Genomic DNA, 13,250 nt, shown 5'->3' with positions numbered 1-13,250 from the left:
TCCTGCTCTGTGTGGCTCTAACGTTGGATGTGTGGTCTGTCTCCCAGGCCCAGATGCTGAAATTCAGCAGCATGTCTCCGGACCTGGAGCGACTGAACGAACTGGGCTACAGGCTGCCGCTCAGCGACAAGGAGATCAAGCTCTTGCAGAACCTCAACCGGACCTGGTCCGCCACCTCTGCACAGACAACCGAGAGATTCAGGTAGGACTGTGCTCAAGGGATCTGAGGATCTGAAAGAGCGACACTTTCCCGCTAAGTAGTTCTGGAGAAGGTAGCCGTGAAATTAATATTCATGTTCGGACATGGCTACTCGAGTCTCTAACTTAGTGTTACACAACATATATTGACCAGACTAAGTGCCGTTGTCTTGAGAGGAACAGTAGGTTGACCTGTTATGTCTGTAGAATTATGTCGGATTTACCGGCTGTTTTTCTCTGAGTCATGTTGGATTTACCGTCTGTTGTCCCTCTTTCTCTGCAGCAAGCTACAGGCCTTTCTGCTGCAGCACCAGACCTTCCTGGAGAAGTGCGAGACGTGGATGGAGTTCCTGACCCAGACGGAGGAGAAGCTGGCGTCTGAGATCTCTGGAAACTTCCAGAGCTTGCTGGAGCAGCAGAGGGCCCACGAGGTGAGGGGGCGAGGGAGGGGAACAAGGGCGGATCTGCTGGGTGTCCCATCCCTGTTGAGACACTGGGTTTCTTTTGGTGCGTAATGGGCTTTGTGTCGCTCTGGGATATGGGAGGGGATACAGTCAGTAGGGCTACAGCAGTGCTCATTGCTCAAGCGACTCCTGCTGGCCATCCTGTCACCTGGGGATAGTTCTCTCTGTGCACACGTATGATTGGGTCTCCTCCTCCCCCTGCTCTGCACATGTGCGGCTTGTGACTTGCGGTGTGAAATGTAGCAGGTGGCTGGCTGGAAGGGATTCGCTTCACGTTCCGGTGTCAAACCCAGCCTGTTTGCGTTCCCTACAGCTGTTCCAGGCAGAGATGTTCAGCAGGCAGCAGATCCTGCACTCGATCATCAGCGATGGACAGAAGCTACTGGAGCAAGGACAGGTGGACGACAGGTAGCACATGATGCAGGGTTTTTTATTACACAGCTGAACATTGAGAGAGCTTTCAGTAGTTATAAAAATAAAATCTCTTTCTCTATCTCTCTCTCCTTTGTCTCTGTCTATTGTCTCTCCCTTTTCTCTCTCTCTCATTCTTTCTCTCTCTCCTGTTCCTCTTCCTCACCCTGTCTTTCCCTCTAACTCTTCCTCTTTCTCTTTCTGCCCCTCTCCTCTTCCTCACCTCTATCTCTATCTCCCTCGCCCTCTCTCTTCTCCTCCTTTCTCATTTTCCCTCTCTCTGCCTCTCTCTCCCTCTATATATCTCTCTCTGCCCATCTCCTCTCCCTGCCCCCCCCCTCCCCGCAGGGACGAGTTTAACCTGAAGCTGGCGCTGCTGAGTAACCAGTGGCAGGGCGTGGTGCGCCGAGCCCAGCAGAGGCGGGGCATCATCGACAGCCTGATCCGCCAGTGGCAGCGCTACCACGAGATGGCCGACAAGCTGCGCCGGTGGCTGCTGGAGGTGTCCCACCAGGCCGAGGTCGTCCAGGAGGGGGCGCCGGTGCCCCTGCAGCAGGCCCGCGCCATGCTGGACGAGGTCCAGGTCAGTCTGCGGCACGGCGCTCTGTAAAAGGGGGGAGGGGGACACTGTAGCTAAACTGAGCAGCTAATGGCCAGTTATTCTGCGGTTAGTAGTGTACTCCGTGCGCAGAGTGCGCCCCCTGCTGACCCGGCTGTCTCATTGCAGCTGAAGGAGAAGGTGCTCCAGCGGCAGCACGGCAGTTACATCCTGACGGTGGACGCCGGGCGGCAGCTGTTGCTAAGCGCGGACAGCAGGGCGGAGACGGCGCTGCACGCCGAGCTCACCGACATGCAGGAGCGCTGGCGGCACGCCAACATGCGCCTGGACGAGCAGAAGAGGGAGCTGCTCACCCTGCTCAAGGTAGGGCCGCCATTTTAGCTACACCGCTGCTCACCGCAACACCGCCATTTTAGCTACATCACTGTTCACCCTGCTCAAGTTAACGCCACCCGACCCGGGCCTTTCTGTGTGGAGTTTGCATGTTCTCCCCGTGTCCGTGTGGGTTTCCTCCGGGTATTCCGGTTTCTTCCCACAGTACAGCTGGTTAGTCTAATTGGGGGTGGACATTCACAGGGCATTACTGTAAAAGAGCATTCATGCTCAGTCAATGTACCCTGTATAAATAATAAGGTGAATAATAAATATTTTGCACACTGGGTTCAGCTGAACCGCCTACACACTGCTGACCGTTAGTGGTTGTGGTCCTGGCCTGCGGTGCTCGTCTGAGCCGTGATTGGCCAGTTACTTGGTTCCCGGGAAATGATTTAATCAGAATGTCTGCTGGGTGCACAAATCTCCAGGGACCTGTGGGGGTACAGTGAGAGAGAGTCAGCATGCAGCATGCAATGAGAACACAGCGGGTCTATAGAGCATGCTGCTACGAACACACACACACACTCATACTCACACACACACACACACACATACACACACACACTAACATACACACACACACACTCACACTCACACACTCGCACACACATCACACACACAAACACTTGCACGCACACGCACACACACACACACACACACACAGTTAGCGCATAATGCAGCCGAGCAGTCTGTCTAAAACCCAGGAGATTTAAGATGTATGAATTATGCATCATGCCCTCAGTGCATTTTGAGCCCTGCTGGGGAAAAAAAACCCGAAACAATAATGTTTAATAAAGTAAAAAAACAACTCTGGGATGACGCAGTGGTACGAAAGGAAGCCCCCCCCCCCCCCCCCCCGAGCATCTGAGCTTGGCAGGCTTAATGATCCTGGCACAGGACGGTCAGTCGCGAGGGAGGAGCGGGAGCGAGCGAGGGATTTATTGTGGGGTGAGAAGGGTTTCTTTTTTTTTTTTTTTTTTAAAGAGAGAGAGAGAGGAGGGGGCTGAAAAAGCAGCCAGCGCTCCCCCCCCCCCCCCCCCTTCGTTGTTAGGTGGCGCTCGGTGCCCTGAGCGGGAGGGATTTAAAGCTCGCTCTGGCGTTAGCGAGACGGGGCAGGTGGCGGGGGAGGAGGAGGAGGAGGAGGAGGAGGAGGGAATGCGTCAGAGGCAGGGAGAGCCGCTGCAGAGGAGGAAGCAGCAGCGCTGTGCTCTGGCGGATCTCTGCTGACGGAGCGTGCGTGTGTGTGTGTCCCTGCGTGTGTGTGTGTGTGTCCCTGCGTGTGTGTGTGTGTGTGCGCACGCGGCCGCAGGACTGGGAGAGGTGTGAGAAGGGCATCGCCGCCTCGCTGGAGCGACTCAGGGCCTTCAAGCGGAAGCTGTGGCTGCCTTTACCTGAGCACCAGGAGGAGCTGCACGCAGAACAGATTCGCTGCAAGGTGAGCCCCACTCTGTACTGCTCTCCTCTCCTCTCCTCTCTCGCTCTCCCTCCCTCTCTTTATCGCTCTCCTACTACATCATATATCCCTCTTTACCCCTCTACTATATCTCTCTCTCTTTCTCTCCCGTCCTGCTCTACCTCTCTCTCTCTCTCTCTCTCCAGCTTCTGTTCTGTCTCTCCCCGCCTCCTCTGATATTCCTCTCCTCTTCCACTCTGCTGTACTCCTCCTCTCCTCTGCTGTCATCCACCCTTCCTTTTAGCCCTGCCCTCTCTCTGCTCTATTGCTCTCTTTCCTGCTGTGCATCTCTCCCTCTCTCCTGCTGCAGAATTGCATTTCATGCCCATAACATTTGACAAACGCGAGTCATAAACGTGTGTAGTTCTCTGCATTGACCCATTGACTTAATCTTATTTATTTACCATGCAGCACTTGCTTTATTTTCGATTGGCGTTCTTCACATAAACAACAAACGTAGCTGATTTAATCAGAATGAGGTGCATAGTCGCGCAGAGTCATCCTTTCTTTGGGACGTCCCACGGGAGAGGGGTTGCGTAACCGTTCCCCCCCCCCCCCCCAGGCTGCAGAGCTGGTCCCAGCCGGTCACCCTGCCTACTGTACCGTAAAAAAAGCTCTCCGTCAGCAGGAAGAGGAGCGTGCGTCTCTTATATCCACCTTATCCCGCCCTCTTCGAAAGCAACGCGCTCGTCAACATTAGCACCCTTTAATATATTAGGAAGTCACATTTAATCTTAATACCATTAATATGAAAAAATAAGCGTTTTACAAAGAGAGATAAAAACCTCTTAGCATCCATTATTTTAATAGGAAGTGATATTGAAATGAAAACCTTTTTGCCAAAATAACCCCCTTTTTTTTTTTTTGAGCGGTGGATGGTGCATCGGGTACGACCCCCACGGCCTCCATATCCCGCGGCGACGCGCGGCCCGGAAACACCGCGTTATCCGTCCGCTTGCACTTCCTCTTCCTCCGGGGGGGGGGGCTGACTGCTCGCTTTCAACAGACATTTCTGAGGAGCCCATAGTATTGACCCCCCCCCATCCCTCCAAGCACCAGCCGGAATTCTGGAATCCCACCAATGTCGCTTGATTGGCTGAAAAGAAAAGTGGGCGGATCCTAGCGCACGTCACTCATCCTGGAGTGTCGAGCGTTTCTGTGAGAGTCGGGTCTGGAGCCGGACGGGATTTTGGCTGCTCCCTTGTCTGACGGGGTCTGGAGTGGGACGGGGGTTTTTATTTTTGGTTCTGACGGGGTCTCTCTCCTCCCGGCCCGGTGTCCCTGCTCTTGCAGGAGCTGGAGAACACTTTCGACGGCTGGACGGAGGACCTGTCCCACCTGGTCCGGCTGAAGGAGTCCCTGTCCAGCTACATCAGCGCCGACGACCTGTCTGTGCTGCAGGAGAGGATCGAGCTCCTGCAGAGGCAGTGGGAGGAGATCTGCCACCAGGTAAGCCACACCCCCTCCTCTCATGCCCCTCCCCCACCCAAGCCCCGCCTCCTGCCTGTGTCATGTATTTTTAAAAATATGTTGGAGTCTATATATGAAAAGTGCTGTCATTTCTATGCAGTGAAACCAAAATGTATAAAAATGCCTTGGGAATCTGAACTTTAAACAAATGTGCATTGTTTGATTACAAATTTTAAAATGTGGAACATAGAGCAAAATCAAGAAAAAATGTCTTCACCCCAAACATTATAGATCTCACGATATTTTTTTATGAATGTTTTGCTCATTTCTTATTAATGCACATTATGCTCTAATTAAATGCACAAGAAAGAGGACGGGTGTTTATTATATGAACTTTATCCTTTTCAGCAAATGGTTCTGCTCGGTTCACGTAGTAACACTCATTTAATATTCAGTTAAATATTTGTTTAGCGTTATGTTAGAATTGCAGTGCTAGAAACACAAACTCAAAAACCCTTTGCATTCGGGAGATGATAGCTGAAATTCTGTGTGTTTTACGCTGAGTGTTGAAACGGAGGAATGGAGCAGTTTGTTTTTCATGGTGCTGTGCTTTTTGCCAGCCTGAGAGGAACCAGGATGGAGGGGGGGGGGGCGGTGTTGCGTAACCCGTTTTGGGGTTGACCTTGAGTTGATGCAGAAATCGTTTAGACTGCAGTGGGAGTGAAGTCGTGGGTTTAAGTTCTAAAAGATCTATGTGGCTCTCCAGCAGAGAATGCTCTAGCCTTTTCTACGGAGGAAAACAAATATCTAATGCTACCCTGCTTCATTTTTTAACGAAAATATAGTGGCTCTGAACCTTATATATCTGATCTTTTTATGATTGCTGGCTTTTGAGTAAATGTATTTGCTTGTTCAGAAGGTTTTAGAATTTTTTTAAATATATTTTTTTCATATATAATCAAACAATTTAGTCAAGTCGTTCGTAGATAAAAAGCGTGAATATTTATGATGCATTCGGTTGTGGCAGTTTTATAGTGCAGGTGGATTTTGTGAATGTGCTTTGTTGGTTTGTTACCTCTGTGGAATTGGTGACTCATCCAGTCAAGTGGTGCGGAGCTGGATTAGTCATGCCTGAAAATGAAAGGTAGCGTTTCAGGTGTAATTACCTCCCTGTGTCCTTCGAGATTTCATTTAGCGTTCATGAAGGGCGATACTGCCGCAATCAGCCACGCACTATCACCATTAATAGGAAGAATATTGAGGGTCAGAATCTCTTCATTTGATGCTAATGCAGATACGGTGGTGCGCAGGAAAGTGCATTATTGTGTCTGTAATAAATAAATGGATTTTAGTTTTTTTTTGATTGACACACACACACTGACCGTAGGGTGGATTTATCAAATTCAGAAAACAGCCCAGCTAAGCGAGGATGTGTGTTCTGGTTTTCTGCTCGAACATGTGGCATCATCTTGTTCTCTCTCTCTCTTGCTTCTTTCTTTCTTCTGAATTCTGGCTCATTCCCTTCTTTCTGTGTCTCTCTGTGTCCCCCTTATCCTGTTTGTATTTCCCTCGCTTTCTCTCCCTCACTCCCCACTCTCTCTCTCTCCCTCTCTCCTCCCCTCTCTCTCCCTGCCTCTCCTCTCACCTCCCTGTCTGTCCTTTCCTCAATTCTTTCCTCCACTCTCTCCCTCAATTCTTTCCTCCCCCCTCTCCCTCCCTCTCTCCAGCTTTCTCTGCGCAAGCAGCAGGTGAGTGAGAAGCTGAATGAGTGGGCCGTCTTCAACGAGAAGAACAAGGAGCTGTGCGAGTGGCTGACGCAGATGGAGAGCAAGGTCTCCCAGAACGGCGACATCAGCATCGAGGAGATGATCGAGAAACTGCGCAAGGTACAGCGAGCGCAGCACCATCCGGGGGGGCTGTTCAATCTAACCGCCAGTGGGCTCTCTCCTTAATGTGAGCCAGTGTTCTCAGTGACTGCCAAACTCACGACAATGTAAAATCTTTTTAAAAAAATTTTTTTTAGAGTGCATACTTATAATACATTGGTTATTTCAAGCTATTCAAAGCTACTAACAGAGGGCCATTGTGGTTATATTGAACACACCCACCACCTACGTGTAAGCGAACCAATTTATTTAAATCAGCAGTAGACTCATTTGTTTTTCTGTTTGACATGAGAGCCAGGATTTGGAAAATTATTTATTCAGCTATTCTGACTTATGTTTATGTTTATTCATTCTTGTATTCTGGTGTTCATTTATTCTGTTGGGGTATCACTATGTCTTGAACTTGGATGAAGAGGTCAAACACAGGGTCATTTGGGTTCATTTCCCTCTGAGTTAGACCTTTGCTGTGTTAGACCTTTGGTTGACCTCTGACAGCCTGACCTTTGCCCTCTGACCCCTGTGCAGGACTATCAGGAAGAGATAGCCATGGCGGAGGAGAACAAGCTACAGCTTCAGCAGATGGGAGAGCGTCTGGCCAAGGCCAGCCAGGACAGCAAAGCCTCCGAGATCCAGTACAAGCTCGGCAAGGTCAGCGAGCGCTGGCAGCACCTGCTGGACCTCATCGGAGCCAGGTGAGCCCAAATCTCCACAGCCAGCTGAGCCTTTATCACCTGAGCCAGGTGAGCCCAAATCTCCACAACCAGGTGAGCCTTTATCACCACAGCCAGGTGAGCCCAAATCACCTGAGCCAGGTGAGCCCAGATCACCTGAGCCAGGTCAGCTCTCCTGGCTGAGCCAGAGAAATTTAAGTCCGGTGCATCAGGTTTAAATCAATCCTTGGTTTGACGGGAGGACTGAAAACCAGCAGCACTACAGGCCCTGCGGGACAGATTTGGGTGTCCCTCGTATCAGGTGTGTCGTATGGATTGACAGTGAAGTAACAAGATTTGTGACGAGAAGGTGACAGGTTTGAGTCCCACGGGGGGGGGGGGCACTCTTGCTATGCCCCTGAGCAAGGCCCATAACATGAATTTGTGCAGTTACTGTCATGCAGTGTCATACTGAATTTTAGGCAGGTTTTTATCACACTGCACCAGCCATACTGGGGCTCACTGAAAGCTTTTTATTACTTTTTTTCCAGGAGTGCAGGATCGGTTAAATTATTTAGCAGCTGTTCCAGCAGGAACTCTGAATGAAATAGCCAGCTGGAAACATGTCGCAAAACTCTATTTTCCTCTGTCAGAAGGAGAGAGGGGGGAGGAAAGGAGAGAGAGAGAGGGAAAGAGAGAGAAAGGAGGGGTGTCAGGCAATAGAGAAAGTGACAGAGGCATGTGTATGTGTGAGAGACAGAGAGGGGGAGAGAGAGAATAAGAAAGGAGGGGGGTGATAGAGATGATAACAGAGGTATGTATGTATGTGCGAGAGAGAGCGAGATTCCCACAGGGGTGTGAGGTATGTTGGGGGGGGGGGGGGGGGGGGGGGGGGTGAATTATGATGCGTGCTGATGCAGCACTCAAAAATTCCTCAGGCTTTCCTCTGAAGCTCTGTGTCATCTTGTTCTTACTCCTGAGAAAATCAGACCAAGCGGCTCATTTTTAACACTGGGGACAGCCTAGCGCCGGCTAATATGTCTGCAGCGGGTGTTATTACGACCAGAGGGGTGGTTGCTGGTTTTAGTCCCGGGTGTGGGGGGCACAGCCATTGCACCCAGAGGAAAGTTTCACACAGGATGTGCTTCTGTGCATCTTAATGACCGTCCGTTTTAAGCGGATAGTAATGTGTGAAATGTAAGCTGTGTAATTCGGTTTAGATGAACGCGTGTGCTAAATTAGACGCTCGTCTGGTGCGTCGAAGGCGTACGGTGTTCTGGGTGCGCAGGGGTCTGTCGGGTGATTTTTTAAAAGTTGGCGCCAATTATCCTGGATGTATAAACATAGGCCTGTTCTGAAGCTGTGTGTCAGTGGGGCACAAGTGCAATAGGGCAGCAGGGGAGTGAGGGGGCTGTGGGGGGGGGGGGGGGTACAATGACCTCATAGGCACAGCTGCTGCCTCTCTGAGCAAATCCAAAGTCTGTTCCCGCGGTCGAACTGCGACAGGCGGAGTCTGGGAAGCCTCTCAGTTTTGGAACGCCCGATTTCAAAAAAAATTTTAAACCCTTGAGTCCCAGAAGCAGCTGTGTCAGAGACGAGGCGTTCGCCGTTCCCCGTCCCACAGCGAGCGCTTTGTCCCGGGACACCAGCAGCGGCGGCCGCGACTGCAGTCCGACCGCGTGGACGCATTTCTCACCAGCACATGCTAATGACCGTAAGTTTTTATTTAGCAACGCAGAGCTCTCCGCCTGTCACTCTGCGGCCAGCGTCCAATAACGTTTGCTTTCCAGTCGCCGTTGACGACGACTCACCCCCCACTGTGAGGTTCCTCCTACCTTCCCCCCCCACCCCACCCTCCCTCCTCCTGACAGGGGTCACTGCGTTTACAGGGAGAGAAAGTTTTCTTCTACTTCCAGAGAGAGAGAGAGAGAGAGAAGGGAGGCAGCGCGTTGTGTTCTTTAAAACCGCGGACAGTTCTTTGGACGCTGTGTCCCCATGGTGCTGGAATTTGGGAGAGATAAAATGGAGGATTGCCCCAGCGAAGATTCCGATCTTCCGGACTGTGACTGTGATGTCAGCAGGCAGGCTAAACTAAACTTTTTTTTTTTGTTTTGGGGGGGGGGAGAAGAACAGGGTGGGTATGGGTTCTGCTTGTTGTTGTCTTTGGTATTGTTTTTGTTGTTGTTGGTGAGTTGCAGTAGTTGTTGCCGGTGGCCATTTCCTGTTTGCTCTTGCGTTGAGTCGTGGGTTTGCCAGGATTTTTTTTGGGGCCACTGTTAAGTGTTGGACGCTGCGATGTTTCCCTTTTGAGCTACGTTACTCCACAGAAATGTGCTCTCTGCTGTCCTACACTGCAGTCACAAAGTTACATGTGGGCAGCATGTGTTTCAACCTGGAGAGGATTGTACCGTCACCCCAGATATCCGCACAGACAAATGCGGAGAACTGATGCTTGCCTGTTTAGTGATTCATCTGGGGCTTGAAGTTCTGAATGTGTAAAAACTACATGCCAATACATGGAAAAATATCTGCCATTTATTAAAAAAATGAGACATTTATTACAAATGTACAAATTATTGCCATTGGAATGCTTTATATAGTTCCATTTATTTTTAGTGGTATTTTTCTTTTTAATATTTTAATCTACATAAGGTTGTGTGTATGGACATATCAGTTGCGTTAGTTGTGTGAGCTGTTTGTTAATATGCGTTCCTCATAGAACACAGGTGTAATTTGCACGTACCTGTTAGCCTGTTGTTTTGTCTTGGTTATGCATAATGTGTTGAGACCCTAAAATAGCTTGTACGGCCAAGCGTACAGGAGGAGGTGACACAATTCGGGTTGCGTCGACGTGGGACCTGAAACGGGGCCCTGGAAAGTTCCTTATTTTAGCGAAGGGGGCGGTGCTTTTTACAGTAACTGTGTCGCCTGACCGGCCGCGCGCGGGGCGCTACATTGTAACTGTGGGTGTTTCCCAAACTGCCACAGGCGCGCTAAATCTGTCCCTCAGCGCACACGCTCACAGGAATTCAGCTGGGCGGAGGGAGTCGCGCGCGTTCTCAGAGAAACGTGAACGTGCTTTCCTTCTCCCTCAAACTCGAGTAAAGCACGTGCACGGTATTAATGTGAGCGTAGGATGTGAGAGCAGACCGTCTGTCTGTCTGACCTGCTAGAAAATGTGTATTTCGTTTAATATTTACATTAGTATATCGTATTATATTTCACGGTGTTCATGCAGCCCCAGTCATTGTGTGTGAGTCACTGACGCTGTAGTCAATCTTGAAACTTCTCTGGCGCTTTCCAAAATGGCCGCCAGTCATGTGGTGTTGACACTGTTCACACTGACTCAATTGGGAAAAACTCCTTTAAAATATCTAGAATATAGAACAAATGCATGACCTCTCCTCAGCTCGTATCTTCTTTCATCTAAAAAAAATGAAATGGCTCCATGTTTTGAATTCTCTCCCGACTCTATCAGATTTATTTAGTTTGCTGGGTAAGATGATTGTGTGGTTTGAAAAATAAGCTCTTTGTGAATGCCAAGAAGTGGTTTCTTGGCATTGCAACATCTGTGTTTTAAGAGGTGCTGAATGTGTCAATTTAAACCGTAATACGATAAAAACAAAAACCATTTTATGCTAACTTATGGTTATAGTCAAAGTGGTGGTTTGAATGTTTGGGTTTTATCTGGTTTTTCACTGTATTATTTTTTTTGATAACTTAGGTTACTTCGGAAATGCGTCTGAAAATAAAGAACCACAAAGTTATGTTGCTGAGTAACAGCCATCAAAGCATGTTCAAAGCATACTGGCTTCAGTTACCCATCATGCAATCTGTCCATCAATGTTTTGGTTCAGTCTGTGTATTGCTCAAGCCTGCAGTTTTATACTTTTATGTATCTATTGGTCGGTTGATACTGAAGATACAATGGCAGTCGGAATTAAACTAGCAACTTTTTTGGTTGTAAATTCCATTTCATACCAATTATGCATGGAGAATGAAACCAAGTATGGGCGGAGCCATGATCTGTCACTCACTTATTGGAACCGGATGTAGAGATTTGCTGTGGAGAGCGGTGTCTTTTCGATTGGTTCAGAGAAATGATTGACAGCTTGTTGCAGCTCCTACTCATTACTGGGCTGGGTTTGAAATGTGGGTTGTGGGCGGGGCCTCACCCTGCTGTCTCCGCCCCCTTGCCGCCGCGTGATAGGGTGAAGAAGCTGCGGGAGACGCTGGTTGCCGTGCAGCAGCTGGATAAGAACATGAGCAGCCTGCGCTCCTGGTTGGCCCACATCGAGACAGAGCTGTCCCGCCCCATCGTCTACGACACCTGCGACGCCCAGGAGATCCAGAGGAAGCTCAGCCAGCAGCAGGTGGGACAGGGGCTCTCAGCACCCCCGACACCCTAAAACACATACATAGATACACACACGCACACATGCATACACACACATTTCCACACACACAGGGAGACACACACACTAACTCTCACTTGGGCGCACAAACACACACACACACTACAACTCTCACACATAGTAGAAACACACACACACACACACCAAGTCCCACCCAAGGGCTGGAGAGCTCGTTGAGCTGCTAATTAGTAGAATCAGGCTTGCCAAATTAGAGTTTAAATGAAAGCCTACCGGACTGTAGATCTCCAGGAGCAGGGTTGGGAACCATTGCTGTAAGGCCTGGAAACCTGGAGTGGAGTATGTCACTGAACTACAGGCCACAGGAATATCACACGTATGCCAGCCATCTACTGACCTACTTTCTCTGGGCAGCTGTAATTAGATCTGGATTCTGATGCCGACCCTGACCAATTTAGCTTCTTCACACAAGATTGTCTGTCTGTCTGTCTGTCTATCGGTCTCTGAGGTAACAAAAACAAACAGTTACAGGATGTGTGTGTGTGTGGATGTGTGTACGGTGAACAGTCCAGTGGTGAAGAGTGAAATTTCACTGCTGTCAAGCTGATTCAGCACATCGCTATGTGACGTCTTAAACGCCAGACACCGTTTCCAGTTTACCTGATAAGCTTTTTTCCCTCGTTAAAGAAAGACAGACAGACAGACAGGCAGACAGACCGGTTGATAGATAGGATAAGATAAAATGAACATTAAAGGTTTATATTTCAAAACAATGCTGTGAAAATGTAAAATTAAAAAAATACTTGTTATAGTGTTTTATTGCAGTGGTGAGTATATTGGTTACATGGTAAATACTGACCTGTTTTGCAGTACTCAACTGACTGTGCAGATCCATAGCACAGCCCTGAAAACATACTATAGCAGGAAGCATTTTTTTGGGTCCCCCTCCGTCTGACCTTCACTGCCCCCCCCCCCCCCCCGCCCATTCTCCCAGGACCTGCAGCGGGACATCGAGAAGCACAGCACGGGCGTGGCGTCGGTGCTGAACCTGTGCGAGGTGCTGCTGCACGACTGCGACGCCTGCGCCACGGAGACGGAGTGCGACTCCATCCAGCAGGCCACGCGCGGCCTGGACCGCCGCTGGAGGAACATCTGCGCCGTCAGCATGGAGCGCAGGCTCAAGTGAGTCCCCCGCCGACCGACCCGACCCGACTGACCGACCCGTCCGTCCAACTGACCGACCCGACCGTCCGACTGACCGACCCGACCGTCCGACTGACCGACCCGTCCGCCCGCTGTTTGACCCCGCGCTCCGACCCCGCGCGCTTCGACCCCGCGCGCTCCGACCCAGCGCGCTCCGACCCAGCGCGCTCCGACCCAGCGCGCTCCGACCCAGCGCTCTCCGACCCAGCGCGCTCCGACCCAGCGCGCTCCGACCCAGCGCGCTCCGACCCAGCGCGCTCCGACCCAG

The 13,250-nt window shown here is 50.3% G+C and overlaps 1 protein-coding gene across 14 annotated transcripts in view; it reads left to right on the top strand.

Annotated features, from left to right (window-relative positions):
• LOC118229330 (nesprin-1-like) overlaps positions 1–13,250 on the top strand; it is a 186,322-nt gene that overhangs the window by 153,945 nt on the left and 19,127 nt on the right. For 13 of the 14 annotated variants that reach the window (XM_035421203.1, XM_035421205.1, XM_035421216.1 and 10 more), the window contains 11 exons: positions 48–202; positions 482–629; positions 976–1,070; positions 1,422–1,656; positions 1,801–1,995; positions 3,317–3,442; positions 4,754–4,909; positions 6,598–6,756; positions 7,282–7,448; positions 11,617–11,779; positions 12,774–12,961. In XM_035421203.1, the coding sequence (XP_035277094.1) occupies positions 48–202; positions 482–629; positions 976–1,070; positions 1,422–1,656; positions 1,801–1,995; positions 3,317–3,442; positions 4,754–4,909; positions 6,598–6,756; positions 7,282–7,448; positions 11,617–11,779; positions 12,774–12,961 (1,787 nt within the window). Of the gene's footprint in view, positions 1–47; positions 203–481; positions 630–975; positions 1,071–1,421; positions 1,657–1,800; positions 1,996–3,316; positions 3,443–4,753; positions 4,910–6,597; positions 6,757–7,281; positions 7,449–9,318; positions 9,488–11,616; positions 11,780–12,773; positions 12,962–13,250 lie in introns of those variants that run through there. The other variant, XM_035421215.1, reaches the window with a different exon arrangement.

This window comes from Anguilla anguilla, chromosome 6, assembly GCF_013347855.1.
Source record: "Anguilla anguilla isolate fAngAng1 chromosome 6, fAngAng1.pri, whole genome shotgun sequence".
In the NCBI taxonomy this organism is placed as follows: domain Eukaryota; kingdom Metazoa; phylum Chordata; class Actinopteri; order Anguilliformes; family Anguillidae; genus Anguilla; species Anguilla anguilla.
Note: the sequence above shows the minus strand (reverse complement) of the source record. Positions and strands in the feature narration are given on the sequence as shown.